The sequence below is a fragment of the Plutella xylostella genome, chromosome 25 (assembly GCF_932276165.1).
Source record: "Plutella xylostella chromosome 25, ilPluXylo3.1, whole genome shotgun sequence".
Classification (NCBI taxonomy): domain Eukaryota; kingdom Metazoa; phylum Arthropoda; class Insecta; order Lepidoptera; family Plutellidae; genus Plutella; species Plutella xylostella.
The window spans coordinates 509,713-537,004 of NC_064005.1; the positions used below are offsets into that span (position 1 = coordinate 509,713).

General features: G+C 44.2%; 1 protein-coding gene across 2 annotated transcripts in view; it reads right to left on the reverse strand.

Moving 5' to 3' along the window:
- LOC105381956 (integrator complex subunit 1) overlaps positions 1–27,223 on the reverse strand; it is a 38,974-nt gene extending 11,751 nt beyond the window's left edge. The window contains exons 1-25 of one of the 2 annotated variants that reach the window (XM_048630321.1): positions 26,918–27,223; positions 26,601–26,773; positions 25,739–26,008; positions 25,236–25,371; positions 24,946–25,039; positions 24,481–24,616; positions 22,014–22,207; positions 21,303–21,465; positions 20,841–20,987; positions 20,405–20,512; positions 19,943–20,032; positions 19,392–19,538; positions 18,845–19,020; positions 11,362–11,511; positions 10,783–10,927; positions 9,624–9,829; positions 5,825–6,020; positions 5,445–5,518; positions 4,965–5,145; positions 4,561–4,695; positions 4,027–4,180; positions 3,375–3,576; positions 2,824–2,990; positions 2,366–2,505; positions 213–371 (exon numbers count right to left, since the gene is read on the reverse strand). In XM_048630321.1, coding sequence (XP_048486278.1) covers positions 213–371; positions 2,366–2,505; positions 2,824–2,990; positions 3,375–3,576; positions 4,027–4,180; positions 4,561–4,695; positions 4,965–5,145; positions 5,445–5,518; positions 5,825–6,020; positions 9,624–9,829; positions 10,783–10,927; positions 11,362–11,511; positions 18,845–19,020; positions 19,392–19,538; positions 19,943–20,032; positions 20,405–20,512; positions 20,841–20,987; positions 21,303–21,465; positions 22,014–22,207; positions 24,481–24,616; positions 24,946–25,039; positions 25,236–25,371; positions 25,739–26,008; positions 26,601–26,773; positions 26,918–27,068 — 3,894 coding nt within the window. In that variant the 5' untranslated portion in view covers positions 27,069–27,223. Of the gene's footprint in view, positions 1–212; positions 372–2,365; positions 2,506–2,823; positions 2,991–3,374; positions 3,577–4,026; positions 4,181–4,560; positions 4,696–4,964; positions 5,146–5,444; positions 5,519–5,824; positions 6,021–9,623; positions 9,830–10,782; positions 10,928–11,361; positions 11,512–18,844; positions 19,021–19,391; positions 19,539–19,942; positions 20,033–20,404; positions 20,513–20,840; positions 20,988–21,302; positions 21,466–21,715; positions 21,990–22,013; positions 22,208–24,480; positions 24,617–24,945; positions 25,040–25,235; positions 25,372–25,738; positions 26,009–26,600; positions 26,774–26,917 lie in introns of those variants that run through there. The other variant, XM_048630320.1, reaches the window with a different exon arrangement.
- Between the last annotated feature and the right edge of the window lie 69 nt (positions 27,224–27,292).

Below are 27,292 nucleotides of genomic sequence, written 5' to 3' on the forward strand. Positions count from 1 at the left end.
AAAATTATCTGTCGCGCTCGCTCTTGCGGCTGCGCCTGCGCGATGTGAGTTAGTGCGATGGGAAACTTAGGTCACGTCTTAATTGGGCCCCGTGCTAGTCCTTCTGTTCGATGTAAAGTTGCGTTAAACATACCGGCAGCATGATAGCTCTCGTTACTTAGTGTTCCCTAAAGCCAGAACCACTTTCGGCTCCATTCCAGCTTGCCACTAACCTGCAGCAACTGCGTGGCGTGCGCGTGCGTGTGCGGGAGCAGCGCCCGCAGCAGCAGCGGCGAGGGCTGCGTGTGCCCCGCCGACACGTGCGTGAGTAGCGACTGGATCACTGACGTCGTGTATGGAGTTTCGGGACGGTTCACTTCTGCGCTGATTTTCTGTAAGGGAATTTTGTTTGTATGATTATGGTGTTTGAAATTGGTTCAGGCCCATAGCAGACGGCGTTTTTTATGCGCGCCGACGACGCGCAGATGACGCGCGTATACGCGCTTCATACGAGGTTTGAACGCAACCTTGTAACTCTAAGCACACGGGGCGATCGTTGTTTATTTCTGTTATAAAGCGGTCGGTGTCGAAAGGTTCCATTTTAAACTAATCACACGCGCAGTACACAATAAAACATTTGCAACTGAGGCGAGTGAGGCGCAGGCGCGGGCGGTGCAGTGGTGGTGTGAGCGCCCCTCTGCCCTCTGCCCCTACTCTACTCCGCTCCTTTGTCATGCGCGCGTTTGTATTATCAAAGCAAACGCAAAAATCCTAATACGCGCGTCGTCGGCGCTCATAAAAAACGCCGTCTGCTATGGGCCTAAGAATTTTTTGAGGTTATAATTAAGGATGTGAGAGATGTGTTCAGACAAATCAAGGCTTGTTCCACGGCCGGAGATACAATACAATATTGTCGCCAGTAAATCCTAATTTTGTTTAGGTTTATTGTTCACCGCAAACAATAAAGTAAATTTACTTGCACAACATCTCTTGCATATAATTTCCACAAACATAGTTTTCATAACTGCCGCTTTCTGATGTTTGCTGATGACCTTAAGATCTTCAGAACCGTGACGTGCCAAGATGACTGTGAACTCATCCAACAAGATCTAGACCGCTTTTATGCATACTGTCTCAATAATAAGCTCCATCTTGCACATGAAAAATGTATGCAAATTTCTTTCACGAGAAACAAAAATAAAATTATTTTTCAATACAATATAGGTGGCAAACTGATCAACAGAGTAACTTCTATTAGGGATCTCGGAATATTACTGGACGACAAATTAATTCTGGATCAACATGTGGAAAACATTACCTGTAGAGCATATAAAATGATGGGATTTGTTCTTCGTTCTGCAAAGCCTTTCAAAAATGCTTCAACATATTTACTTTTATATAAAACATTGGTGCGGCCGTGTTTGGAATACGCCTCTGTTATATGGAATCCTCTATACGCGGTTTATATTAAACAAATCGAAATGATTCAAAAGAAATTTCTCCGCGCTCTACACTACAGAATGGCAGGCTGCAGGATGTCCTATGTGAATTTACTAGAACTCTACAATATGCCCACATTAGAGAACCGTCGTATTCTCTCTGACGCTATTTCTTTGTACTGTATTTGCAGGGGAGAATACAACTGTCCTGATCTACTGAGCTCGATTAAATTCAGGGTCCCCTCTATCCGAACTCGTTCTCAGTCGTTGTTCTCAGTCCCTTCTTGCGCATCTAACGCCGGTATTCGCGCGCCTCTGCGACGCATCTGTGACACTTATAACAAACGCCTGCTCTCGGTTGATTTATTCTGTAATTCGCGCAACCAGTTCAAAACAAATGTCCTTAATGTTCTGTCGTCATCTGAGTAATTTTTTATTGATTGTAAAATTTTTATGAATTGTACACATTTTTATTTTTTTATTATTATTATTTTTTTTTTTAAAACCTATAAGTATTAATATTGCCGTGGTGGTATAATAAGATTGTTGTCTATATATTATTATGAATAGTATATTAAATTTGTATTATATACATTTATTTTTGTTTTTGTATACAGTGTTTGCGAGGCTTATAATTTTGTTATAAATGTATCATAGCCTAAGTCCTTGTAAATAACTAGGGATATTTTTATGCATGTTAGTTTAAAATCGTTTTTCTTTATTTAAAAAGTTTTTGTATTATTTTTAAAATGTTATAGAGTTCATGTTTGTAATAGATTTCTTAGTGAGAATGTCCCAGGAGGTAAATTCACCTAGATAATTTTATTTAATTTATAGAAATCTTACTATGTGTTTGCTTCTGTTTGTTCTCCAATAAAGAAAATAAAAAATAAAATAAACCTTCAAGTGCATAGCAATCACCTAGCCTATAATAAAGTATAACTTACAGTGAGCATGTCAGTGAACTGCAGCGGCGACTCCTGCCCGAAGGCGGGCGGGGGCGGGGGCGCGGCGCGGGGCGCGGGGGGGCGCGCCCAGGGGGACGCCGCCTCGGTGGGGACCGGGGGCGACTCGAATAGGGTGTCCTCTGTGGGGGAGAGATGTGGTTAGAAGGGGGGTTGGAAGTTGTAGTTATAGGGCGATGAGATTTTTATGCGTCTTTTCGTCAGCGTCTTGCGTACCGTGTTACATTAAGCTCGATGCATATAGTTTTAGCTTGTTTTTGGCTAAGCCTGTATCATTATAACAGTCTGTACTACCTGCTCTAGCAAAATAAATCTTCTATGTCCAGCGTAACGTTGACAAACTGCTAAGGTTTGTCACTGTAAAAATAATAAAACATAAATGCTTAGCAGTTGGATTGTCTCTACAGTAGCGATATGCGGGTGACTCGCGCGGGACTCACCGGGGATGGGCTCGGCGGGCGCGAGGCGCGCGGCGGCGGCGAAGGCCTGCCCCCCGCGCGCGCCGCGCCCCCGCTGCACGCGCAGTAGTAGCGACATGTAGGCGCGCTCCACGCCGATGCGGGCTACGGAGGAGGCTGGGCACTGGTCGAGCGCTTGGAGGAGGGCTCTGGAATGTAATTTAAAATATATTAAGTTAATCATAACACATAATCCTTATATCAGGATTACCTAAAGGCTAAGAAGAACCAACACAGAAAGTATTTTAAATCCCCAAACAGGGATGCAGAGTCAAAGGCGGAATCTGTCAGATTCCATGTTGGTCTGAATTACGATCAAGCGACGCTATTGCTGCGCAATATTTGCTCTTCTTAGCATGGGTTAGTGTCAATCACGGATCTTCAGTTTGTATGTTTCGTAAATCATTAGTTTCTAAGTTCTTTAGGCCAAGTATTCTTCCCCCTTCCAAGGCCAATACCAGAGTCAACGATCAATACTTTTTCCGTAGGAAAACTTTTATTTTCTTTCTAATACTTCAAACCACAAAACTCACGTAACAGCGGGCACCGGCACCCCAAACGTCTGTATAAACAGTGCCAGCTTCATGGGCGACACGTCACGCAGCCCGAGGGCCAATAGCGTGGGGCGCGCGCACCGCACCAGGTGCAGTCTCAGCCAATCAGGGAGCAGCTCGGGCGGGCCGGCGGCTTCACTCCAGGTTGTTTCTAGCCAATCGTACATGTGCTCTGTGTCCACTGTAGGGAGAATTAATTTGTTGTAATGGGTGAAGCAAGACATGGGAAGACAGAAGGAAGTTTGTTAATACCATTAAACACTAACTGCTGTGTATTAATGTATACTCTGAGGTTTCTGAAAAGAATCGTTGCGTCTTTTTATTAATATTGATAGGACATTTAGACCAGTGCTAGCTCTAGTGTCGATGTCACTACCGATTCAAATGAGTGAAACTTAAGTGAAAAAACATTGCAAATAAGGATCCTTGTATCATCATGTAAAAAAAGTTTTGTTTACTTCCTCATTCTTGTACGGTCAGGTGCAGAGGAACCTGACCCCACTCTCATAGTAACAATGCTTCTAAGGGGGTCAGGTTTCTCTGGCCCTTACTGTACATAAAAACGCTGTTTTATTATGTTGCTCGTTGGAAACCCCCTATATCTACCATTGAAGATAACAAACCAACTCACAATTAGAAGGCCCGTAGCACAGCAGCTTGAGGTGCGCGTGCGCCTGCGTGGTGTGCATGCGCGCGCTCCAGCCGGCCCAGCGCACGGTCAGTGCGTCCGCGCCCTCCGCCGAGTCGGACGATGCGGACGGGTCGGTTGTGTCGCGGACGCGGACCTGGGAGGAAGTGTGGGGGTTAGTTGTGGGGAAAATAACTATGTAATTGGAGTAGTTTGAATATCCGACTCCGGGGGTTGGAAATGAGTTATTTTCGTAGATAATTACGTGAATGCACTTGCGACTTTTTAACTCTGAATGTTTGGGGTGTGTTGAATCTGAATGATGGCTCAGGAGTTTCTTGCCTCCGTTCTTCTCCTTAGACAGAAAGAGCCCCCCTTATCCGAACGGAGAGTAGTTTGTAAAAATTGACGTTCATCAGAAAATTTTATATTTTTACGATGAATAAAAAATTTTAAGTTTGAGAGTTTGAGTTTGTTGGATGGAGGCGCGGGCGGCGCGAGCTGTGACCTCCCCGCGGGGCAGGTGTGTGGAGGTACCTTGTGCAGGTGGTGGTGGAAGATGCTGGTGAGGTGCAGCAGCGCCTGGTGCTGGGCGGGGGCGGGCGGGGCGCCGGGGGCGGGCAGCATGTTGTTCACGATGGTGCCGCGCTCCATTATCAGCTGGCTCATGCCCTGCGGAGGGAACGGTGGGTTAGGCTATGTTCACATTTGCAGGAGTTGAATAGTTTTGTTAATTTGAGAGGGTTCAGGTTTTTTGCCCTAAATTGTACTAAATTGTATACATGTATATGCAGCTCACTGTAGATATACATAAGTTGACAGTTTATGTGATTATTCATAAAATATTTTATTCCTCTCTCACCGATCTCCAATCTGTTTAAGCTCTTGGAGGTTGTGGGTGGTGGCGCACATATCTCTATTGCTTTCTATAAAATGCATACCAGTATCAGCTGATCATGATCTTCCTCAGGCGTGTCCCGCACGTGCCGCGCGAGGCACGCCACGTAGGCGGCCACGGCGCGCGCGCGGCACTCCGCGAGGCACGCCACCAGCACGTGCGAGATGACGGTAGAACGGACTGATTCCCAGTGGGGGAGGGTGTAGAGCGCTTCTATCCATTCCCTGAGGGAGATAGAGAAAAAAATCTTAATTATTTCTGTATAGATTAAGGTTCTGTCAAGATGTGCGCCAGCAGTACGCAACGCTGCCTCTCTTTTTGACGGTATTTTACTATAATAACACATCTTAGCGCCATAGCGTGGCGTCAAGATAGCGCTCTGACGCGTGCTAGTAACGCGTCTTGTTTGATAAACCTTAGGTTTCCTTCACTATGGTCGAGAAGGATTGGAGGCCAACATAAGAATACAAAAATGGTTAGGTTTAAACGCGTAGGCTTATTTCCTAAAATACTTTAGACTTACATGGGGTCGACGTCCTCGTTATAGTCGACTTCGGAGCCGTCCTCCGACGCCTGCGTCAGCACCAGCTTCAGACCCTGGAAAAAAAGATTTATTGTTTTATTCTAAGGCAAATTAATTTCCTCGAGTTATAAGTATTAGGTCAGTTAAAGCATTGCTGCATTAGGATATTCTAAAATGCATTAATTATTTTAAAACGTACATTTCCAAGAGTGGAAAAGCATTTACGTCTATATTGTGTGTATGTAAGAAAGTGGAACAAATAAACGCTTTATCTATCTATCTATGCATATGTAAAGAGAGCGCTGGTCCCTACGGACTGCAACTCCGAAACCGCTAGACCGATTTCCACAAAACTTTCCATCCCACCACAGTACACCCACCCTGTTGGCCTGGGCGCGCGTGGCCCTGTGCTGGTGGGCGAGGCGCTGCGTGTAGTACTGCAGCACGGCCAGCGCGCCCGCGCCGCTGTCCGCCACGGTGCGGCGCAGGTGGGCGGCCAGCTGCTCGCCGCGCGCCGCGCCCGCCCACGCGCCGCCGCCGGATAGGAACTCGCAGAGGCATTGCACTGGGAGTACGCTGGGGGAGGGAAAAAATGAGAATGATAAAGTTAATAATATAACAATTATTTGAGTTAAATAATCTGCGAGCAGAAATAGGAACGAAAAAAGTGGGGAGTGTGAAAAAGAGCTGCTTAGAGAAACAAATTTGTAATGGCGTTCCGTAGGTGCTATGTAGTGGAGGTTAATATAACATATAGCTAAAAAACATAGCAAGTGATCTGCACGCAACGAATAGCATTCGCTTTATGAACGCGCAAATGCTGCTATAATTATAACGCGACGCGCCCTCGCGATCTTAGCTCGCAAAATTGGACAGCGTCTGCCCGCGGCCGTTGCCACGACGCTACTGCTATGTAGGGTTCGAACGATACTTTCGATACCGAGTAAGTATCGATACTTTCGTTCGCGATACCCGATACTGAGTACTCGATACTTTTGGGCCGATACTTTTTCGGTATCGATACCCTCGTCTCGATACACAAATCGCTGGTATCGAGTACTTTGTCGTCACATTTTAATATGATAGGCCTTCATAAAAGTTCTTAAAACAAAATCAATCCGTTAAAACCTCAGAGTCTTGCATTTTTTTTGTGTTTATTTGCCAAAACTTTTTTTATAAATGCAATGGAAATGTAGATTTTCATGCTGGTGAAGGTACAAAAATTAACAATTTCGCAAGTACTCGATACTGAGTAGTATCGATACTTTTGGACCGATACTTTTTCGGTATCGATACCCTCGTCTCGATACCACATGAGTACTCGGTATCGATACCGGACGATGATGGGTTCCGCTCATCTGGCATAATCTTTATTGACCAAAACTCATTTCGCATAACTCGTATGGTCTAAACTTTTTTGGCCGAACCATCACTTTGCCAAGACTTATGTGGCATAAGGCTCGTTTCGTCTAAAACTCTTTAGGCACAATCTTTAAACACCTAAGTTTCGTTTGCTCAAATTTATGTTCGTCTATACCTATGTATAATCTTGTTTCTCCTAGTGTTATCTTAATAAATAATATATTAAGTATGTAGTAAATGTACAAATTGTGGTATTTTTCTACATCCCGAAAATCACGATGTTGTATGATCAAAAAATCGAAAGTTAACGACCAATATAATTATTACAAACCCCATGAGATTGAAACCTAAAAATAGGTGCGACGACGAGCAAAGCGAGGAGGAGCGTGTTAGGTGCACATGTTCATCAAAACCAAAGCGGAGCGCAGCGAAGCGGAGCGGAGCGTTTTCCAAACAGCGGAAACAATACAAGGCACCAGTTTGCGCTATGTAGGGAGACGCTCCGTCAAAGTTAAAGCCAAACGAATATTATAACTTTGTATAAACCTATGCCATAGCATTATTAGGCTATTCAAGATTTGGCCATACCATTATTAGGCTAAACAATGTTATGCGAAATAACTTTTTACTAAACGAGATTTATGCCATACGATTTTCGGCGTAACGAGACTTTGACCAAACGTTACTATGCAATACGAGATTAGGCAAATAAATCTTATGCCAAAAAAGGTAGAACCGACGATGATACTTCGAACCCTACTGCTATGTCTGCTATAAAAAGCGGAGCCGCGAGGCCGCGAGACGTGGCGCGCGATAACCGCGCAGGCGATATTCACTTGCTTTGTAGCGTCTCGCTCTCTCAACGGTGCAACGTCGCGCGACTCGCGTGTGAGAGAGCGAGACGCTGCGAAGCTGCAAGCTTCACTACGCAATAGCGCTCCGCTATCTGCTGAAATTAGCTCCGCAGTCGCGATTTGGCAACGGCCACGGGTGGCCGCTATGCTAATTGTGCCTCGCGCAACGTTACGAATTACGATCGCGTTGTTTGTTTTGTTGCATTTGCGTGCTGTAAATAAATATTTGTAAATATACATAATAATAAATAGTTTAAATAGTAACGTATTAAAATAGGTATAGTGTTTATTTAGGTTTAGTGTAAAATTGTAAATAGTGTTTGTGTAAGTGTAAATAGGTACTTTCTAACGGACAATTTGGTTCTGAGGACAATTTCGTATTTTAAATGTTTTGTGATTGTGTGTGATTGATCTTTGACTGGACAATTTACCTATCTTTACGTGTGTTTTCGTAAGTGGATGAAACTTTGAAAGGATATTACTTTGTGTTTTTAAAGTGTTTTGTGTAAATAGTTATTGCAATTAAAGAACGTTTGACAATAATTCATAAAAATGAAGAGAAACAGTGATGTGCCATTATGGAAACAGTGATGTGCCATTATAGACAGTCCTAAGCCTGTAAAGTATGAAGGAAAGTTCCTTTTTTTTTTGCTCTTCAATATTGTTATAACGTAGCGGATTAAATAACCTGCTATAAATGTGTAACATAGCGTCTGTAGCGTGTTATCAAAATGTAGCCGTTTTTCCCACCACTAGTGCTATGTCAGCACGGACAGTCCGCAAAATAGTGCGCGAATAAAAGGAAATAACTGATGGAAACAGATTAGATCATGCGGCTTTCGTGCACTGTGTAGTGGGGAGATTCCAAACTTGGGTGAATAGGAACATTTATAGAGCTTGGCCAGCCAAAGATGTCCAAGACGACATAAAAGTAGGTATCAAGTTTGTGTATAGTCATGTGACCAAAGATTTTTAAATTTTCCGGCGTTTTCTTTGAACATCTTTTGCTGGTCAAACTCTTTTATTAAATTCTTGTTTAATTATTAGTGTAGTGTGGCAACACCTCTACTTAGCATACACTAATAAACCGGTTCTACCTTTTTTGGCATAAGATTTTTTTGCCTAATCTCGTATTGCATAGTAACGTTTGGTCAAAGTCTCGTTACGCCGAAAATCGTATGGCATAAATCTCGTTTAGTAAAAAGTTATTTCGCATAACATTGTTTAGCCTAATAATGGTATGGCCAAATCTTGAATAGCCTAATAATGCTATGGCATAGGTTTATACAAAGTAATAATATTCGTTTTGCTTTAACTTTGACGGAGCGTCTCCCTACATAGCGCAAACTGGCGCCTTGTATTGTTTCCGCTGTTTGGAAAACGCTCCGCTCCGCTTCGCTGCGCTCCGCTTTGGTTTTGATGAACATGTGCACCTAACACGCTCCTCCTCGCTTTGCTCGTCGTCGCACCTATTTTTAGGTTTCGATTTCATGGGGTTTGTAATAATTATATTGGTCGTTAACTTTCGATTTTTTGATCATACAATATCGTGATTTTCGAGATGTAGGAGAAAAATACCACAATTTGTACATTTACTACATACTTAATATATTATTTATTAAGATAACATTAGGAGAAACAAGATTATACATAGGTTATAGCCGAACATAAATTTGAGCAAACGAAACTTAGGTGTTTAAAGATTGTGCCTAAAGAGTTTTAGACGAAACGAGCCTTATGCCACATAAGTCTTGGCAAAGTGATGGTTCGGCCAAAAAAGTTTAGACCATACGAGTTATGCGAAATGAGTTTTGGTCAATAAAGATTATGCCAGATGAGCGGAACCCTAATAAACCATCATTCGCACATCAACCGTCGCCTTTGATTGTTGCGTCCTTACAAAATTACTAACATAAGCTGTCACAATAGGTAATTTCATCAAGCTTCTCATTACGCCACTGACCTGAGCTGCAGCTGATCCTGCTGCAGCAGCTGGTGCAGCCAGGGCATGGCGCGGCGCGTGCCGTGGCGCTGCACCAGCTCCAGCAGCAGCGCGGGCTGCCGGCACAGCAGCGCGCCCAGCCGCAGGGATGAGGCTTGCTGCTGGAAGGCCTCGAGTACGCCGGCCGGGGGTTTGCGGGCGGGACCGAGCGGGTCGAGGGTTGTTAGCTGTTGGGGTGGAGATGGAAGTGGTAAGTTATAAGAAAACAAATAAATTAATGGAGGTAAAAGTGGTAAGTAAGAGAAAACAAAATAATTATACAGAATGATATCGTCATGTTGTTTGTAAAGTAACAGCAAATATTACAGCTAGGCGGGAGTTTATTACCGGCTTTACACCGACATCATTCGGCAACACCGAGTAGGAATATTAAAACTACTATTTACGAGCTACACGGTTGTCATGATGCTGTGATATATCTTCACAATATCTCTCGAAATTCGGCCTGTCGGATATAATGTCGGAAATGTCTATACTGCCACAAAAAGATTTAAACTTTGTTTAACAAGTGCCTAAAACGAAATTAGACAGATTTTGTAGGCGTTTGACAGCACAAAACACCTGTAAAATACCATCTAAGTTTTTGTGGTTAGTCCCCTATCTCTCACAGACAACCTTCCTCTACTACACCCTGACCTGGCTGAGCAGGCGGCAGTTGTGCTCGGTGACGGGCAGCTTGCCGTGGCTGGCGGCCGCCAGGTGCCCCTCCAGCTGCAGGATGCTCCACTCTATGCTCATGTTACACCTACACCCTGACCTGGCTGAGCAGGCGGCAGTTGTGCTCGGTGACGGGCAGCTTGCCGTGGCTGGCGGCCGCCAGGTGCCCCTCCAGCTGCAGGATGCTCCACTCTATGCTCATGTTACACCTACACCCTGACCTGGCTGAGCAGGCGGCAGTTGTGCTCGGTGACGGGCAGCTTGCCGTGGCTGGCGGCCGCCAGGTGCCCCTCCAGCTGCAGGATGCTCCACTCTATGCTCATGTTACACCTACACCCTGACCTGGCTGAGCAGGCGGCAGTTGTGCTCGGTGACGGGCAGCTTGCCGTGGCTGGCGGCCGCCAGGTGCCCCTCCAGCTGCAGGATGCTCCACTCTATGCTCATGTTACACCTACACCCTGACCTGGCTGAGCAGGCGGCAGTTGTGCTCGGTGACGGGCAGCTTGCCGTGGCTGGCGGCCGCCAGGTGCCCCTCCAGCTGCAGGATGGCCGCGCGCTCCGCCTCCGCCTCGGCTGCTGAGGCGCCGCTCCATTCTATGCTGGGTTTGCTGCAGGCGGAAATATAGGGGTTAGAAATGTGGCCATTATAATGATGAAGGGGGAAATAGTAAGGTACAGTGGATTGCAGTAAAAAGGTTGTAAATATTTTATCGGGCTTAGTTTTAAAACGCGCGCCTCCTGCCCGTGGATAGCGATGACGTCATGGGACTGAATCCGCGCGGTAGTGGTCCGTAAGGTCTGAAATCGGACACGGATTCAATCCTATGACGTCACGCGCTCGCGGCTGGTACTGGCAAGCGTTTTTGAACTGCTAAAGTTAAATCGCTGTACCTGCATCATTTCTTGTCCGATTTGGATATTTCATTCACCATAAGTCATGATTTTTTTACTGCCTATGATCTAATACTTAACAAAAATCATGACTGATCCTCATTATATTCTACTGGTCTCACAACGCTCTGTGCGAATAAAGTGCGCATACTCAGTGATGGCGGCGTCGATGAGCGCGCGCAGCGTGGGGTAGCGCTGCGCCGCCGCGTGCGCCACGCCGGGGCTGTGCGCGCACAGCATCACCAGCGCGCACCAGCAGCGCCAGTAGAGGGCGCTGATGGCCAGCGGCGGGACCGTGTAGCTGAAACAACAGAAAAAAACATTAAATTTGCCATTTATGTGAGGGTGCGGGCACAAATCCTATGGCGAAACGGGTGAATAGTTTAGATAGAGTGCATTCTTACGCAGTTCCAAAGTAGGAACCGGCAGTGTTCGGTACCGACGAACACTTTAATAATTGTATGTGGGTAGGTTCTTATATTTGTATGTGGGTAGGTTCTTTTATTTTTGACAGTCTACTCAGTCGTTGGCAGCCTCTCGTCGGGTTATCTGCTCTTGTATTTCGGCGCGGTCTCGATATTCGCAATATTTGTATTTTCGGTTAAATATTACCAGCTGCTATTAGGCATTATATTTGTGTATACGATTATAAGTGGACATGTGATTTTGTGTGTGAGAACCTCAAGATTAAAACGGATTACTTAAGCATCGGGAGGGCCCTCCACGCCGAGCTTTGGACCTTGAACCATCACGTGAGCAAAAACCTATATAATATTTATTTTATTAAATATATTTATCCAACATTTTGGTAGCAGAGCGTGGTTTTAATACGGCTATATTATTAGGTTTTCGTGTTACGTAAGTTTTTGAGGTTAGCTCAGGGCGGCGTTATCAATTCGGTTAGCTTCATTGCATATTGTTTACGTAATAATTTTACTTTCGGAATACAGTTTCTATTGTACTAAGTATAGACTATAGGTATATTTATTTCGGTTCGGTCAATACTTATTTTTGTGTTGGTTTTCGTACGGTAGGTACTACGGTAGCTACGGTAGCTAACTACTTAACTTTACGGCTATAATTTGATTATTATTGTAACTCAGATATTCGGTAGGTACAATTACGTCTCACGTTAGTAATTACCATATTGTCTCAGCTCGCTATGGGCGTTGAATCATTTATCTTTTAAGTTAAACATACTTACCTATTTATTAACTAATCGTGCAGTATTGCTGTGGTGAGATTTGGTCGGTGATTTGGTGATTCGACCTGAGAAAGTACCTAGTTACTTTATGTTGAATAATTTACGGCTGTAATATTGAAGTGTAGTTAATATTATTGTGAATTTAAATGGCGGTTGGTTTAGTCACTTTGTAACTTCGATTTCTTAGTAACTATAGCTTTTTGATAAAAGATAACTGGTTAATTTCATAGTAAATATTATACTTATAATACGGGATAAAGCTTTATTTGAATAAATTTCAGGAGTTAGTAAATATTGAGGTTATAAAGTGAGGTGATATTCATAACCGACCATCGAGTTCGGTATTGTTGCGTTGTTTATTGTTTAAGATTGTAATATGGCTTTGAGAGCATCGTTTTCGGTATTTAAAGTAAAACTTCAATGGCTTATTGACAGTGCTGACTTGCTGGATCGACCTGAACATGTCAACCGTGTCTCTGTTCGACTGTTAACGGTTAATACGGAATTTACGAGTTTAGAAGCTTCATATCAACGAATAATTGAACTCGGGGACCCGGAAAATAATTCGGAAAATCAAATTTTAGAAGCGGCACGTAAGGAGTATGTGAGGGCATTAGAAGCTTTTGACAAATTAATGTATGAAAAATTAAAACAACGCCGGAGCACGAGCGGTTCCACGGACGAGTCGGAGCCGCGGTCAGACGGACACAGGTTCGACTCAGAGGCTTTGGTGTCGAGATTGCCTACCCTGCAGTTACCTATTTTTACGGATGATTTGGATCAATGGGTCGGATTTAATAATTTATTTGACAGCTTGGTAGATAATCGTACGGATTTGTCACCCTCACAGAAACTAGCTTATTTAATGTCATGCATTTCTGGTGAGGCTCGCGGGCTAATTCAACATATTAAAATATCGGATGCTGGTTATAAAACAGCTCGTGACCTTTTGATGCGGAGATACCAAAATTCCCGCCATCTAGCGGACGTTCATGTCGGTCAAATTATGAACTTGCCAATTATTTCGTCAAATTTAATCGGATTGCGATCGCAATTTTTAAATCCATTAATTATGGCAACAAACTCGCTGGAACGTTTGGGATTCCCTGTAGCTGAATGGTCCTTTTTGCTACTGTATATTGCTAGTACTAAATTGCCGCCATCAATTAAAACTCGGTTCGAACAAAAATACGGTACGGAAACAGATGTTATACCAACATTCTCGGAGTTGGTAGAATTTTTAGAAACAGAATGTCGGTTATTGGAGAGTACCAAGAGAGAATTTGTTTCTCATAATAATCGCGAGGACCAGCGCCCTCCACGGCGCCACCAAAATTATGCGGTTGCGGCAGCGCAAGTCCCGTGCTGCGCTTACTGTGGTGAGTCGTCGCACTCGGTGTTGAATAGATGTTTACGGTTCAGGGAACTTACACCCGTAGCTCGGAAGGAATTTGTTACTCGGAAGCGGCTATGTTATTTCTGTTTGGCTAGTCATCACTACCGTGACTGCCGCCAGGTGCCGCAATGCGATGGATGTGGTAGCCAGAAGCACCATCCATTGCTGTGTTTCAATCGGGTAGGCACTGCACAGCCTCGTGTGAATAATGGTACATCGGACAGACGCTCGCCGCCGCGTGCGGGCGGGAGCGCGGAGTTTTATCGTCGCGGCGGCGGCGGGAATCGAACCCGTTCACCTCGGATGTCACCGGCTCGCGCCGCGTCCCCGGAGCGTCGGAGGAACGACCAGTGGAGCCCGCGTCGTGTGGCTCAAGTGGGCGGCAACGGTTATTCTCATCACCCACAGCGTGACGGTGATGGTCGAAGGGATCAGCGGTGCGAACGTGAGGCGCCGCAGCGATCTTGTAATGATCGACAATAGGATACGGCTCCTACCTACCCATTGCAATCACCTGTTCAACATAAAACTATTTTACTTCCTACGGCTATTGTAAGAGTGCATGGTGATAACTTGGATGATTTTGTTGAAATTCGGGCTTTATTAGATGCAGGATCCCAAGGCTCTCTTATAACCTTAAATTTAGCTAGGAAGTTAGGATTAATATTAGAACCTACGGATGAGCTGGTGAGAGGGGTAGGAGGATTAGAACTCGGTAATATTTTCGGTCGGTCTTGTGTTTCATTTTCACCTTCGGGAAAGCGGTTTCCGGTTATTTCCACTCCGGTTACTTGTTTACGGAATCTTGTCGGTAATCAGCCAACATTTAATTTAAATGAATCGGTATTAAATTTATGTGAAGGACTGTTCTTAGCTGATCCAGAGTTTCATAAGTCCAAACCAGTTGAGTTATTACTCGGTTCGGATGTTTACGGTTCACTAGTCGGTGGTGATAAAATTACTTTAGGTACAAACGGTTTAACGGCGTATAATTCGGTATTTGGTTACATTTTATTGGGACCTATTGATCATTCGTTTGACGTAACTTCGGAGCCAGCAGGTGATGTTTTTGCTTTATCACTTTCGGATGCTTTACAAAAGTTTTGGGAGGTTGAGGAGCCTCCATCGGTTTCACAGATCACCCCAGCTGATGAGGAGTGTGAACAGCTTTATAAGCAAAATATACATCGGCTATCAGACGGTCGGTTCTCTACTCGACTTTTATTTGTTTCCTCGCGTCCAGTATTAGGTGAGTCTCGTTACATAGCCGAGAAACAATTTCATGCGGTAGAAAGACGGCTTATGAAAAATTCGGTCTTAAGAAAGGAGTACATCAGTTTTATGCGGGAGTATGAAGAACTGGGACATATGTCGGTTTCAAAATTTAATTACAAATCGGGCGAGGAACACTTTTTTATCCCACATCATGCGGTTTTTAAATATTCGGGTGACGTGCCCAAAATTCGGGTGGTTTTTAATGGCAGTTGCGTCACATCTACGGGCGTATCATTGAATCAGTGTCTTCACACTGGTCCCAAATTACAAAGGGACATAACGGACATTCTATAAAATTTTCGGAGACATAAAATTATTTTCATTTGTGACGTCAAACAAATGTTTCGGCAAACGGTAATAGACGAATCGGATCGGAAGTACCAACTTATATTATGGCGAGAGTCTCCTGATCAGCCTCTCCTCACATATGAGTTGTGTACTAACACTTACGGGTTGCGGTGTAGCCCGTACATTGCTAATCGAACAATCTTGGAGCTCGCCGAGCAAGAGCGTGAAAGCCTTCCTCGTGCGGCAGCGGTTTTAAGAACAGATGTGTACGTAGATGACATAATCACTGGTACGGATTCGGAATCTGATGCGTTGAGCCTTCAGCAAGAACTCATTACTTTAATGAAATCGGGTGGTTATGAGCTCCGTAAATGGATTTCAAATAGCTCAGCAATTCTACAAGGTTTACCTGATGATCATAAACAATTACCTCTCTTATTTGAAAATTCGGAAAATCCCCATACGGTTGCGGTTCTCGGCGTTTTGTATGATCCGGTTCGAGATGTCTTTTCTTATAAACTAAATCTTGGTGCATCGAGTTCGGACACTAAACGATCTATTTTATCTGTAGTTGCCCGGATATTTGACCCTAAGGGTTGGATTTGCCCAGTAGTGTATTGGGTTAAATGTTTACTGCAGCGTTTTTGGCTAAACAAGCTCGATTGGAATGATCCTTTACCTTCGGATTTGTTGCGTGAGTGGCAAGCGTTTCGGGAAGACTTGGTTAACCTTAAAAGGTTGGCTATTCCTCGATGTACTATGACTAAGCCTGCAAGCAGCTACTCATTACATGGGTTCTGTGATGCTTCGGAGTTAGGTTTTGCGGCAGTGGTTTATTTGCGATCTACTTGATCGCAAATAAACCAAGACGGCTCGGTGTCGGTACACTTGCTCATGGCTAAGAGCAAGGTCGCCCCTCTCAGGACACGTCCCACCATTCCTAAATTGGAGTTGTGTGGAGCCGTGCTACTGGTTAAGCTTCTCAATCATGTGAGTCTTTGTCTTCAAAGATCCGTTGAATTTGAGGAGATAGTTGGATGGACCGACAGTATGATTTCTTTGGCATGGATTAATACATCACCTCATACTCTTCAAGTATACGAGGCTAACAGAGTTTCACAAATTCAAAATTCTGCGGTTACTATCACCTGGCGACATGTACCTGGCAATTTGAATCCGGCAGACGTCGCTTCACGCGGGTCAACGGCTTCAACGTTACTTTCTCATCCATTGTGGTGGGAACCTGCCTGGCTTACTCAACATGAGTCCGCCTGGCCCTCTCGCGAGGTGGAGAGGCCTTCGGAACTGCCTGGTATTAGATGTTGTGCAGTTACTAAAACGGAATCGGATTCGGAATTTGAGTGGATTTTAGATAGATATAGTTCACTTGATAAATTAATATCGGCTACAGGTTGGATTCGGAGATTTATTCATAATTGTAAAAATAAAAATAATCGGATTTCAAAGCAATATTTAACGGTGACAGAAAGGAAAGAATCCTTACTTTGTTGGGTCAGTTTGATTCAAAAGAAACATTTCGGTTCGGAAATTGAAGCTCTAGGTAACGGCGAGCAGATCAGAGGCAATTTAAGGAGTCTTACTCCATTCGTAGACTCTCGTGGACTGTTGCGCGTTGGCGGTCGGCTCTAAAATGCGGAGATCGGATTAGAAGCAAAACATCCCTTGCTTCTGCCAAAATCGGGACATTTCGTAAAACTTTTAATTTTGGATTTGCATTTGAAAAATTGTCATGCGGGACCAAATGCTCTTACGGCTATATTACAACGGAATTTTTGGGTACTTTCAGCTAGGAGAGCTGTCAGGAATGTCACTTTTAAGTGCATTCAATGTTACAAATTGAAAGGCCTGACGACTCAGCCATTGATGGGTAATTTGCCTCGTGATCGCGTTACTTCGGCTAGACCTTTTCAAGGTATCGGTACGGATTTTGCTGGACCTTTCCAGGTCAAAACACATAAGTTACGGAATCCGAAAATCACCAAAGCATACTTATGCGTGTTCGTGTGTCTGGCCACAAAATCGGTTCACCTGGAGTTGGTTTCGGAACTATCTACTGAGGCTTTTATTGCCGCCTTGTCTCGGCTTGTGTCAAGGCGCGGCTTGCCCTCCCTTATTCGGTCGGACTGTGGCACTAATTATAAGGGTGCTGATAATTATTTAAGGGAAGTTTATCGTTTTCTGGAACAAAATCAAAATTATATCGGTCATAATATATCCAAGCGCGGTATTACTTGGATTTTTGATCCTCCAGCTTGTCCATCATGGGGTGGTTTGTTTGAGGCTGCGGTTAAATCGGCGAAAACTCATTTAAAACGGTGCATAGGGGAAACAAAATTAACTTTTGAGGAACTTAGCACGGTTTTCTGCAAAATTGAGGCCGTACTGAACTCTAGACCTTTGTGTCCCATCTCCTCAAGCCCTCATGATCTGGAGGTATTGACCCCTGGTCATTTTCTTATCGGTCATCCGCTGGATGCTCTACCGGAGTATCCGTTGCAAGATGTGAAGATGAATAGATTAAGTCGGTTTCAGCTGTTACAGCAAATTTCACAAAGTTTTTGGCATCGGTGGCACTTAGAATATCTTCACACTTTGCAACAGCGGGTCAAATGGACGGACTCCACCTCTCCTCCTAAGGAAGGTGATTTAGTTCTGCTGAAAGAGGACAACGTCCCTCCTCTTCAGTGGAATCGCGGTCGGATAATTAAACTCTACCCAGGATCGGATGGTGTGGTCAGATTAGCGGATATTCGGGTTGCAAATGGAGCAACGCTCAAGCGGGCAATATGTAGGCTATCTAGACTGCCTTTAGACTAATTACAAAAAAAATCGGTTGTACGTATATACTTGTATACTTATTTATTTTTAAGCAGCGGTTACTGCTTAGGCGGGAGAATGTTCGGTACCGACGAACACTTTAATAATTGTATGTGGGTAGGTTCTTATATTTGTATGTGGGTAGGTTCTTTTATTTTTGACAGTCTACTCAGTCGTTGGCAGCCTCTCGTCGGGTTATCTGCTCTTGTATTTCGGCGCGGTCTCGATATTCGCAATATTTGTATTTTCGGTTAAATATTACCAGCTGCTATAAGGCATTATATTTGTGTATACGATTATAAGTGGACATGTGATTTTGTGTGTGAGAACCTCAAGATTAAAACGGATTACTCAAGCATCGGGAGGGCCCTCCACGCTGAGCTTTGGACCTTGAACCATCACGTGAGCAAAAACCTATATAATATTTATTTTATTAAATATATTTATCCAACAGGCAGAATGAGTTGCACTATAGATATAGTCAGACGAAAAATCATCATAGAACTGCCGTTTCAGACATTACATTTGTAACTATACTTAGTAATATCATATCGGGGTTACCAATTTTCCCAAAGTTAACGATCAATAAAGCTCACTAAACATCACACACTGCTACATCACAGTATATCTCACCCTGCCGGTAGCTGCACACTATCAGCAGGCTGGAACTGCGCCAGCTGGAACAGGTAGTCGGGCAGCTGGTCCGGCTGCTCCAGCGTCAGCGGCCGCTGCTCCGTCGGCAGCGCACATAAGCGGCGTACGAGTGTTTCGAAGAGGTCGAGGGCTTCGGCTGGCGAGATCGGGATCTCCTGGGGAGGTAGAGTGAAGTTGTTAAAGGTGAGATAGTGAATGAGTCAGTTTCTGAAGTTGTTATATCTAAGCGCCTCCTCATATGGGTCTTCAACCTGTTGGTTACAGTTAGGGTTACATGGCCCTTATGTAGCCGGTAGTGGTTGCACGAGGAAGACCGACGACAAATTTTTGTAGTGCTCGATGGGAGAGACTTATGTCCAGGAGTGGACGATTCTTGGCTGCTGATGATTGCTCAATAGATAATTGGATTATTAAACTTGGAACATGATAGGTTAGATTATGGATGGCGCTGTAAAATTATACAACATAAAATTGATGTCAAAGTCAAATTATCTCAGGGCTCAGTTGTCCACCTTGCAGCACATACCTTGTGCAGGCCTATGAACACGAGCCGCAGCAGCGTGGCCTGCGGCAGCGGCGCCTCGCTGCACAACCGGTGTGTGAGCACGCGTTCGCTCTCGGGGGGCCAATTGTCCAACTTGCTGTATGTGTCCGCCGGCTCGACGAACAGTATCTGTAGGAGAGGTTAGGAATTTTGGTTGCTTTGAAAATGTTTTTGAATATTTTGTTTTCGTTTCTGGTAATGATGGTGATGATGTGCTGTACTGCTAAGAATAAGGGAGGGTTTGTAGTTTTGGGATTTAAATTACTATTACAAAAATCGGTGTTACTCTCCCTGCACCGAAAGGGCATATTTCGCAGAGCATTTTAATTTTTTCGTCTGTGTCTTTTAGCATCAAACTGTTCAGTATTTGTCTCTTGTTTTTTTGTCTCTACTTATCTCTTTGGGTGTCTATTCATTTATTTATTTAATTCTTTATTGGAAAATTTACTGAATGAGATACTGAAGAATTTACTGAAGGTAATGCTAAAAGCACTAGTTCAAGTCATGAGTGTTTATTTAATGTAATTCCTTACCTTATTGAGCGCGAGCTGGTAGTCGTGTCGCGTCGGCTTGTAGATAGGCAGCGCCACGTCCAGCAGCCAGCCCATCGCCGCCGCCTGGATCTAGAAACAAAATACAACAAAACTTAGTTAAAATCGGTTCAGCAGTTTGTGAGCTACGCTAACACAGATTAATTAAACGGACCAAAAAAGAACACTCCTCTTTTTGGGTCCGTTTATTGGTGATTGACAAGTAAAAACTTTACGTTTGTGATATTAATACTTATGACCATTTAGCTCTATCAAATTCTAAGTTTACTATGATCTATGATATACCCTCATCATTTAGGTAATTGGGTCTAGGATTGACTGTTCAAGTTGCAAAGTCTCTTCATATAGCCCGGGTTCCCACCCGTCAAATAACCTTAAATGTTGTTTTCGGTTCTTAGCCTTGAAGTCCATGTCCAGTAAAAGTCTATTTTAGTTAGGTCATACCTGGCTGATGGTCTGCTTGTAGTCGGGCACGTGCGCGCGGTGCGACGCCACCACGAGGCAGCACAGGCACACCAGGTCCGCGATCGACGAGAACGCGCGCTCACGCACCTGGGGACATACATAATAATCAATTAATTTAGACAAAGCTGGTGCTTTCAAGTAGCCTCATACGTATTTTGTAGTGTTGACCTAATTTAAGCTCTCACTCAAGATAACGTACTTACAAGGCGATTATTACACGCGAGCAAAGTGCGTTGAGAGGGAGAGATTTCCATTGTTCCGAGCTATGCTGCACGCTGCACGGTAGCACGGCTTTACACTCTTGTTATTAAAAGCAAGGACTGCCATTTTGGTCATCTTTCGTGAACCTAAGTACACCTCGGGCGCGGGCTCGGCGGGCGGCGGCTGGCACAGTGCTACACAGTGGCGGGGGTACCTCGGGCGCGGGCTCGGCGGGCGGCGGCTGGCACAGCGCGCGGCACAGCGGCAGCAGCGCGCCCGCGTCCCCCCGCGCCCCGCGCACGCACTCGCGGGTGAGCGCGCGGAGGGGGCGGAGGTACTCGTCCGGACGCATCAGCAGCTCCTGCAAGACATAGCTGGTTGAATATACGGTGGTAAAGAAGAAATACATTAACATAAAACGTTTTTGTACAAAAATATTAACTATTGAATCCGCAGATAGGATGCGATCTATAGCGGCTAAATACCGAGTGCTCAAGCCTCCCTGAGTGACGTATCAACTGTTCTTCATACACGCCTGTGATGTCAGTTGTATCGTCAGAAATGTGCGACTCATAGCTGATCTGACTGGCTAATGCTTTCACTAATTAAAAAAGCATTACAATGTTGATACACATAACAACACGTCGGGGTCACCAATTATCCTACCACTACGTACCAGGTAGGTGTCGCTCATGGCGCGCGGCGCGGCGGCGGGCTGCGCCTGCAGCAGCGCGGCCAGCACGGCCAGGTTGTTGGCGCTGCGCACGTTGGACAGCTCGTTGTAGATCGTGTGAGTCACCACGCCGCGCAGCACCGCGCCGCCGCCCGATACCATCTCTCTGGGAAAAGGAAAGGTCATTTAAATACATGACATATTTTTTTACGCTGCTAAATATGTCAAAAGCTCCATGAGGCACGCGCGACGGTTGAGAGGTCAACACGACCCGTTCTGCGGCCAAAGTCGCGGTTCGGTTATTGTTAGATAGCCGGTAGTGTTCAGGTGAGGTAAGGCAAAGACTTTGTTATTATACCGCCTTATCCTCCTACTACGTGCGCCAGCAGCTCCTGCGTGACTCGCGGGCGACTCACTTGAGGCAGGTGATGTAGGCGGCCTGCAGCGGCTTGGTCTTGAGCCTCATGCGCGCCAGCTGCGCCAGCACCTCGTGGTCGCGAGCGCCCGCGTCCGCGTTCACACACACGTGCGCCAGCAGCTCCTGCGTGACTCGCGTGCGACTCACTTGAGGCAGGTGATGTAGGCGGCCTGCAGCGGCTTGGTCTTGAGCCTCATGCGCGCCAGCTGCGCCAGCACCTCGTGGTCGCGAGCGCCCGCGTCCGCGTTCACACACACGTGCGCCAGCAGCTCCTGCGTGACTCGCGGGCGACTCACTTGAGGCAGGTGATGTAGGCGGCCTGCAGCGGCTTGGTCTTGAGCCTCATGCGCGCCAGCTGCGCCAGCACCTCGTGGTCGCGAGCGCCCGCGTCCGCGTTCACACACACGTGCGCCAGCAGCTCCTGCGCCGCGCGCCACAGCTTGCCCGAGTGCAGCCACGCCTCGAGGCGGGACGCGGATATCATGCGGATCTGAGGGGGAGAACAGTGGGATAAGTGATGTTTGTGGGGACGTTTGACAGAGAGGAATGAAAATTACCAGAAGGGCTAGCACAGGGCACGAAACAAAAAAGTTACGTCACGTCTTAAATGCGCCCCGTGCTACTAGCCCAGTAAACAGTATACATAGAGTGGAATGCCTTGTAGCCCGCTAGGCTGTGGACTGTATGTTGGTAGTAATTTGATAAAGTTGGAAAGCCAAGGACAGCTTATTCCTTTGGAGAATACTAGATGTGGCGCTTTATTCCAAAAGTTATTATCCTAATAGCATTAGACCTGGTTTCTCATGATTCTGTTAGTTACAGTCTCAATAACGGATTTGCTGACGACGCGCTTAAGGATTATTACCCTTGTTAATTGGATGAGTCCCATGACGAAAATCTAATAGACCATTCATAAATCAAGCATTATGTGAATCATTCACTCACACTTCATTCAGTATTCTGTCATATTCATTGAAATTGGTGTCTATGTCTCTTTAATGTCAAACAACCTCAAACAACCAAACTTTTTGGTTTTGAGGTTGCCATGGTAACTTATTTCTATCGAGGTTGTTTTTTGACATCCGTCATTGAAAATAATATCATTACGCCATGCCCTTTGAAAAACAATACAACGAACTAGATGGAGTGTCAGTGCAAAAGAAAGGACTCAACAAATAATAACACCTCAATTTCTAAGTAAGGTCTTATTTTAAAATATTTTGTTAGAAGATTTTTCACATAATTCAATAGTTCTCATTAAGTCATTAGGTTTAACTTCTTATATCTACTTCTGTGCTCTAGTGGTAGAAGCTCAGCTTCATCGCCCAGGGATCCCGGGTTCGATTTCCAGGTAGGGCCATCAATTTGTGTTTTTTATATTGCGGTTCCAAGTTAGGTTAGTACATTTAATTTAAACTTTTATCTCAGTTGACAGTACATAAAACCCAGACAGTATTTCGCTTAATTTTTTTATGTCACACAACATCTAGTTCGTATATTGTTTATCAAAGGCTCTGTTCATTTTTCCATCTTGAATTCTTGACAGATGTGTCAAAAGTCAACAACCCGTTGCCTGGTTACCGGTCTTAACCAAGTCTTAGCGGAACCCCACAGCAGCAATTAAATTTATCACCCGATCAAGGGAGTTAACCCCTTGATTTTGCATGGTGGGACACTCACTAAACTTAACGGTCCATACAGTAGCCAAACCGAGGTATTTTTAACCTAACCGAATGGTGTGAAATTAGGCCTAAGACCTGGTTTCTCATGATTCTGTTAGTTACAGTCACAATAACGGATTTGCTGACGACGCGTTTAAGGATTATTACCCTTGTTAATTGGATGAGTCCCATGACGAAAATCTAATAGACCATTCATAAATCAAGCATTATGTGAATCATTCACTCACACTTCATTCAATATTCTGTCATATTCATTGAAATTGGTGTCTATGTCTCTATAATGTTAAACAACCTCAAACAACCAAACTTTTTGGTTTTGAGGTTGCCATGGTTACTATTTCTATCGAGGTTGTTATTTGACATCCGTCATTGAAAATAATATCATTACGCCATGCCCTTTGAAAAACAATACAACGAACTAGATGGAGTGTCAGTGCAAAAGAAAAGACTCAACAAATAACACCTCAATTTCTAAGTAAGGTCTTATTTTAAAATAGGTATTTTGTTTGAAGATTTTTCACTTAATTCAATAGTTCTCATTAAGTCATTAGGTTTAACTTATATCTAACATCTGTGGTCTAGTGGTAGAAGCTCAGCTCCATCACCCAGGGATCTCGGGTTCGATTTCCAGGTAGGGCCATCAATTTGTGTTTCTATATTGCGGTTCCAAGTTAGGTTAGAACATTAAATTAAAACTTTTATCTCGGTTTGACATTATATAAAACCCAGACAGTATTTCGCTTCATTTTTTATGTCACACAACATCTAGTTCGTATATTGTTTATCAAAGGCTCTGTTCATTTTTCCATCTTGAATCTTGACAGAATGAGTGACAAGTAAACAACCCGTTGCCTGGTTACCGGTCTTAACCAAGTCTTAGCGGAACCCCACAGCAGCAATCAAGTTTATCACCCGATCAAGGGAGTTAACCCCGTGATTTAGCATGGTGGGACACTCACTAACTTTAACGGTCCAAAATGTAACCAAACCGAGGTATTTTTAACCTAACCGAATGGTGTGAAATTAGGCCTTAGACCATTCATTTAACACACAATAATAATCATCATGGGCACATAATCACCTCAGGGAACCCGCAGGTAGCTGCCAGCAGCTTCAAGAACCCCTTCCCGATGGCGTCGGGCGCGGCGCGACGCTGCAGCTGCTCCTTGATGGCCTCCAGCACCAGCCCCTCCACCGTCTCGTACGATGTCGAATATCTGAGGAGATGAGCACAATAGTTTCAAAAGGAAGGATGTGTCCGTCAGAAGGCCTACCACGTTGCGAAATCAAGACGTTACAAAAGTTTTGCGTCACGCAGCCTCAAGCGCGAACGCGACGGAGAACTTTTGTCACGTCTCGTCATAACATTTTGTCTAAAGAAAATGTCACCCACACGCTGGCCCCAATTCAAACAAATTATGATAAATACATGTGATTTTTTAAAGTATGTGTGTTGAAGCAGAGGGCATTAATCAATCTTGAATGTTAGATCTGTGATCTAAGGATCAAATTATATAAATTTTATTTGGAATATTATATGCCTTACCTTGGGAATACGGAGTATTCCAGTTCTGCAATGTCGGTGTCCTCATCGGTGCTGCCCATCAGCGGAGATCCGGAGCCCGATGGCGACATCGTGCCTGAAACAAAATAACAACATTCAACACTCAAGTATACCTATTACCTATCGATTGTCAGTTGGTATGATGCACTTACCTAGAGCGTTGTCAGTGGGTATGATGCATTAACCTAAAGGTTGCCTTGAATTTAAGGTTGAAGAGATCACATTTAGCGATACGCCCACCTATAATGTAATTTGCACAGGTAAATTGTTACCTAGAGCGTTGTCGGTGGGAATGAGGCTGGCGGGCGGCAGCTTGGTGTTGAAGGCGGTGACGATGTTCTCCACGAGGCAGCGGCACCACGCGCACTCTACCCACCAGCGCTCGTTCAGCGCGTCCTCTATGTACACCTGCAGATTTCAGTTTATAAATAGCATTTTCAAATTCATAACTCTTTTTAGATTTAGTTTATAAAAAACAGTAAGTATAGCAAAACCCTCCCTGTATTATCTTACTTACTGAAACTTGTGTAACATAATTTACTTTTTCATGACAAGGAGAAGTGGGATGTTGCATATGAACCATAAAGTTATATAGAATGAGCTCATTATGATATTGTTCACATTTTCATTGACTTCAACTTCTTTTGCATTCTGAGGGCATATTTTGCAACATTACTTTAGAGTGTTATAGTATGAATTTTATTCTTTATCCAGACATATGAAACAGGTTCTGAAATTTAAAGCAGACTTCTAACTTTTATAATAACCAACATACCTTAATAAAAGTATCAGGCCAATTCCTGTTATCCTTGTGTCCAGCGTACAGCATGTTACACGCGAGCACAAACACCAGCGGGTTCCCTTTGCTCTTGAAGCCGGCGCCCTGCTCCCTCTTCAGGAGGCTGCAGAGGCTTTGTGTGACTGTCTCGTGAGCAAACATGTTGGGACGGATCTTCACCAGGTATAACATACTCATGCATAGTATCGGGTCTGGCTTGGAGCGCTGAGACTTGAGGAGACGGATGGATCCGGTTAGGAGACCCAGCTAGAACATGAAAAAATTAAAAGCTGGTCAAAGGCCTCTTTATATTTTGAATTCAGTAACTATTTTTAAATTGCTTAACAGAGTTAAGAACTTAATATAAGGGTCTTTGCACTCTCTTACTGTCTCCTCCACAAACCTCCTGCAGGTTGAGTGGTAGAAAATGATTTTAACATTAAGTTTAGCTAAGTATGTACAATACACATAATTACTATTATATTATACAAGAGGCTCATGGATGGTCCAACGTAAAGATCTTCAGTTCACTGTTTCGTACTAAACCATCTCATAATATATTATGTCAATACACTACAGTTACTTCTACAAATTGTGCAATACTTTTATTACACAATTTACAAAAGATAATGAGTTCAGAGAGTTTTCAACAAAAACATTGATTAAGCAGATCCAGCAGAGAAAAGTTAGGTCAATGTATGTCTGCCCTACTAGTCATAAAATATTAAAGTTATACATTTGCTTCACTACTTAAAGCTAGCTAAGCTTAAATGAATAATGGTATTCATTTACAAACCAAACAAAATACAAACAAACACAACCAAGCAGTACAAACAAACAAAATCAAGCAGTTACAAACCAGTTTATCAGAGTTGTGCGTGTCGAGCGCCTGCAGCACGTGCGGCACCAGGTCCACGGGGTCCACCTCCAGCGAGGTTCCGCTCACGGACTCTGCCGGGGAGCCAATGCGGGACCGCTTGCCAGGGGGCTGGCTGCCAAATGATGTAGTAGCCTCGCGTTTTCTCTCTACTCCTATGTGTTTAAGAATATGAAATTGGGTTAGAGACGTGATGATAAGGAATTCTAACTGTTTCTAATAAGTTAAAACGAGTTTTCATCATGAAACGTACACAAATATTATGGTAAATAAAGTTGGGTTATGTTTGGGATACAAACCGCTAGTTGTGGGTTTGTGTATGTTCCGCTTCTCCGAGTCCCTGGAGACGACGACCGTGGACTTGCTTCCGAGGGCGAAGATGTCTTGAGGATGCTGTGGGGCTTTGCTTTTGCCCCCGCGACCGGTTGAAGACATTTTGCCTCTGTCCATAATTTTACAACACTTTAGAACTACAGCCCCTTTTCTGGCTGTTTACTTGCACATTTTAACACACAAATTGTAGTTTTAAATCACTGTAATATATGAAAAATACACAAAAATACGGTCGATCGGCAGTGATGAGACAACGACAAACAGTTTCGACACAGAGTACAAAAATGAGAGAGATTACTGTCAGTTGTTAGCCGTGTTTCAAAATAGATTTTCTTTCAAGT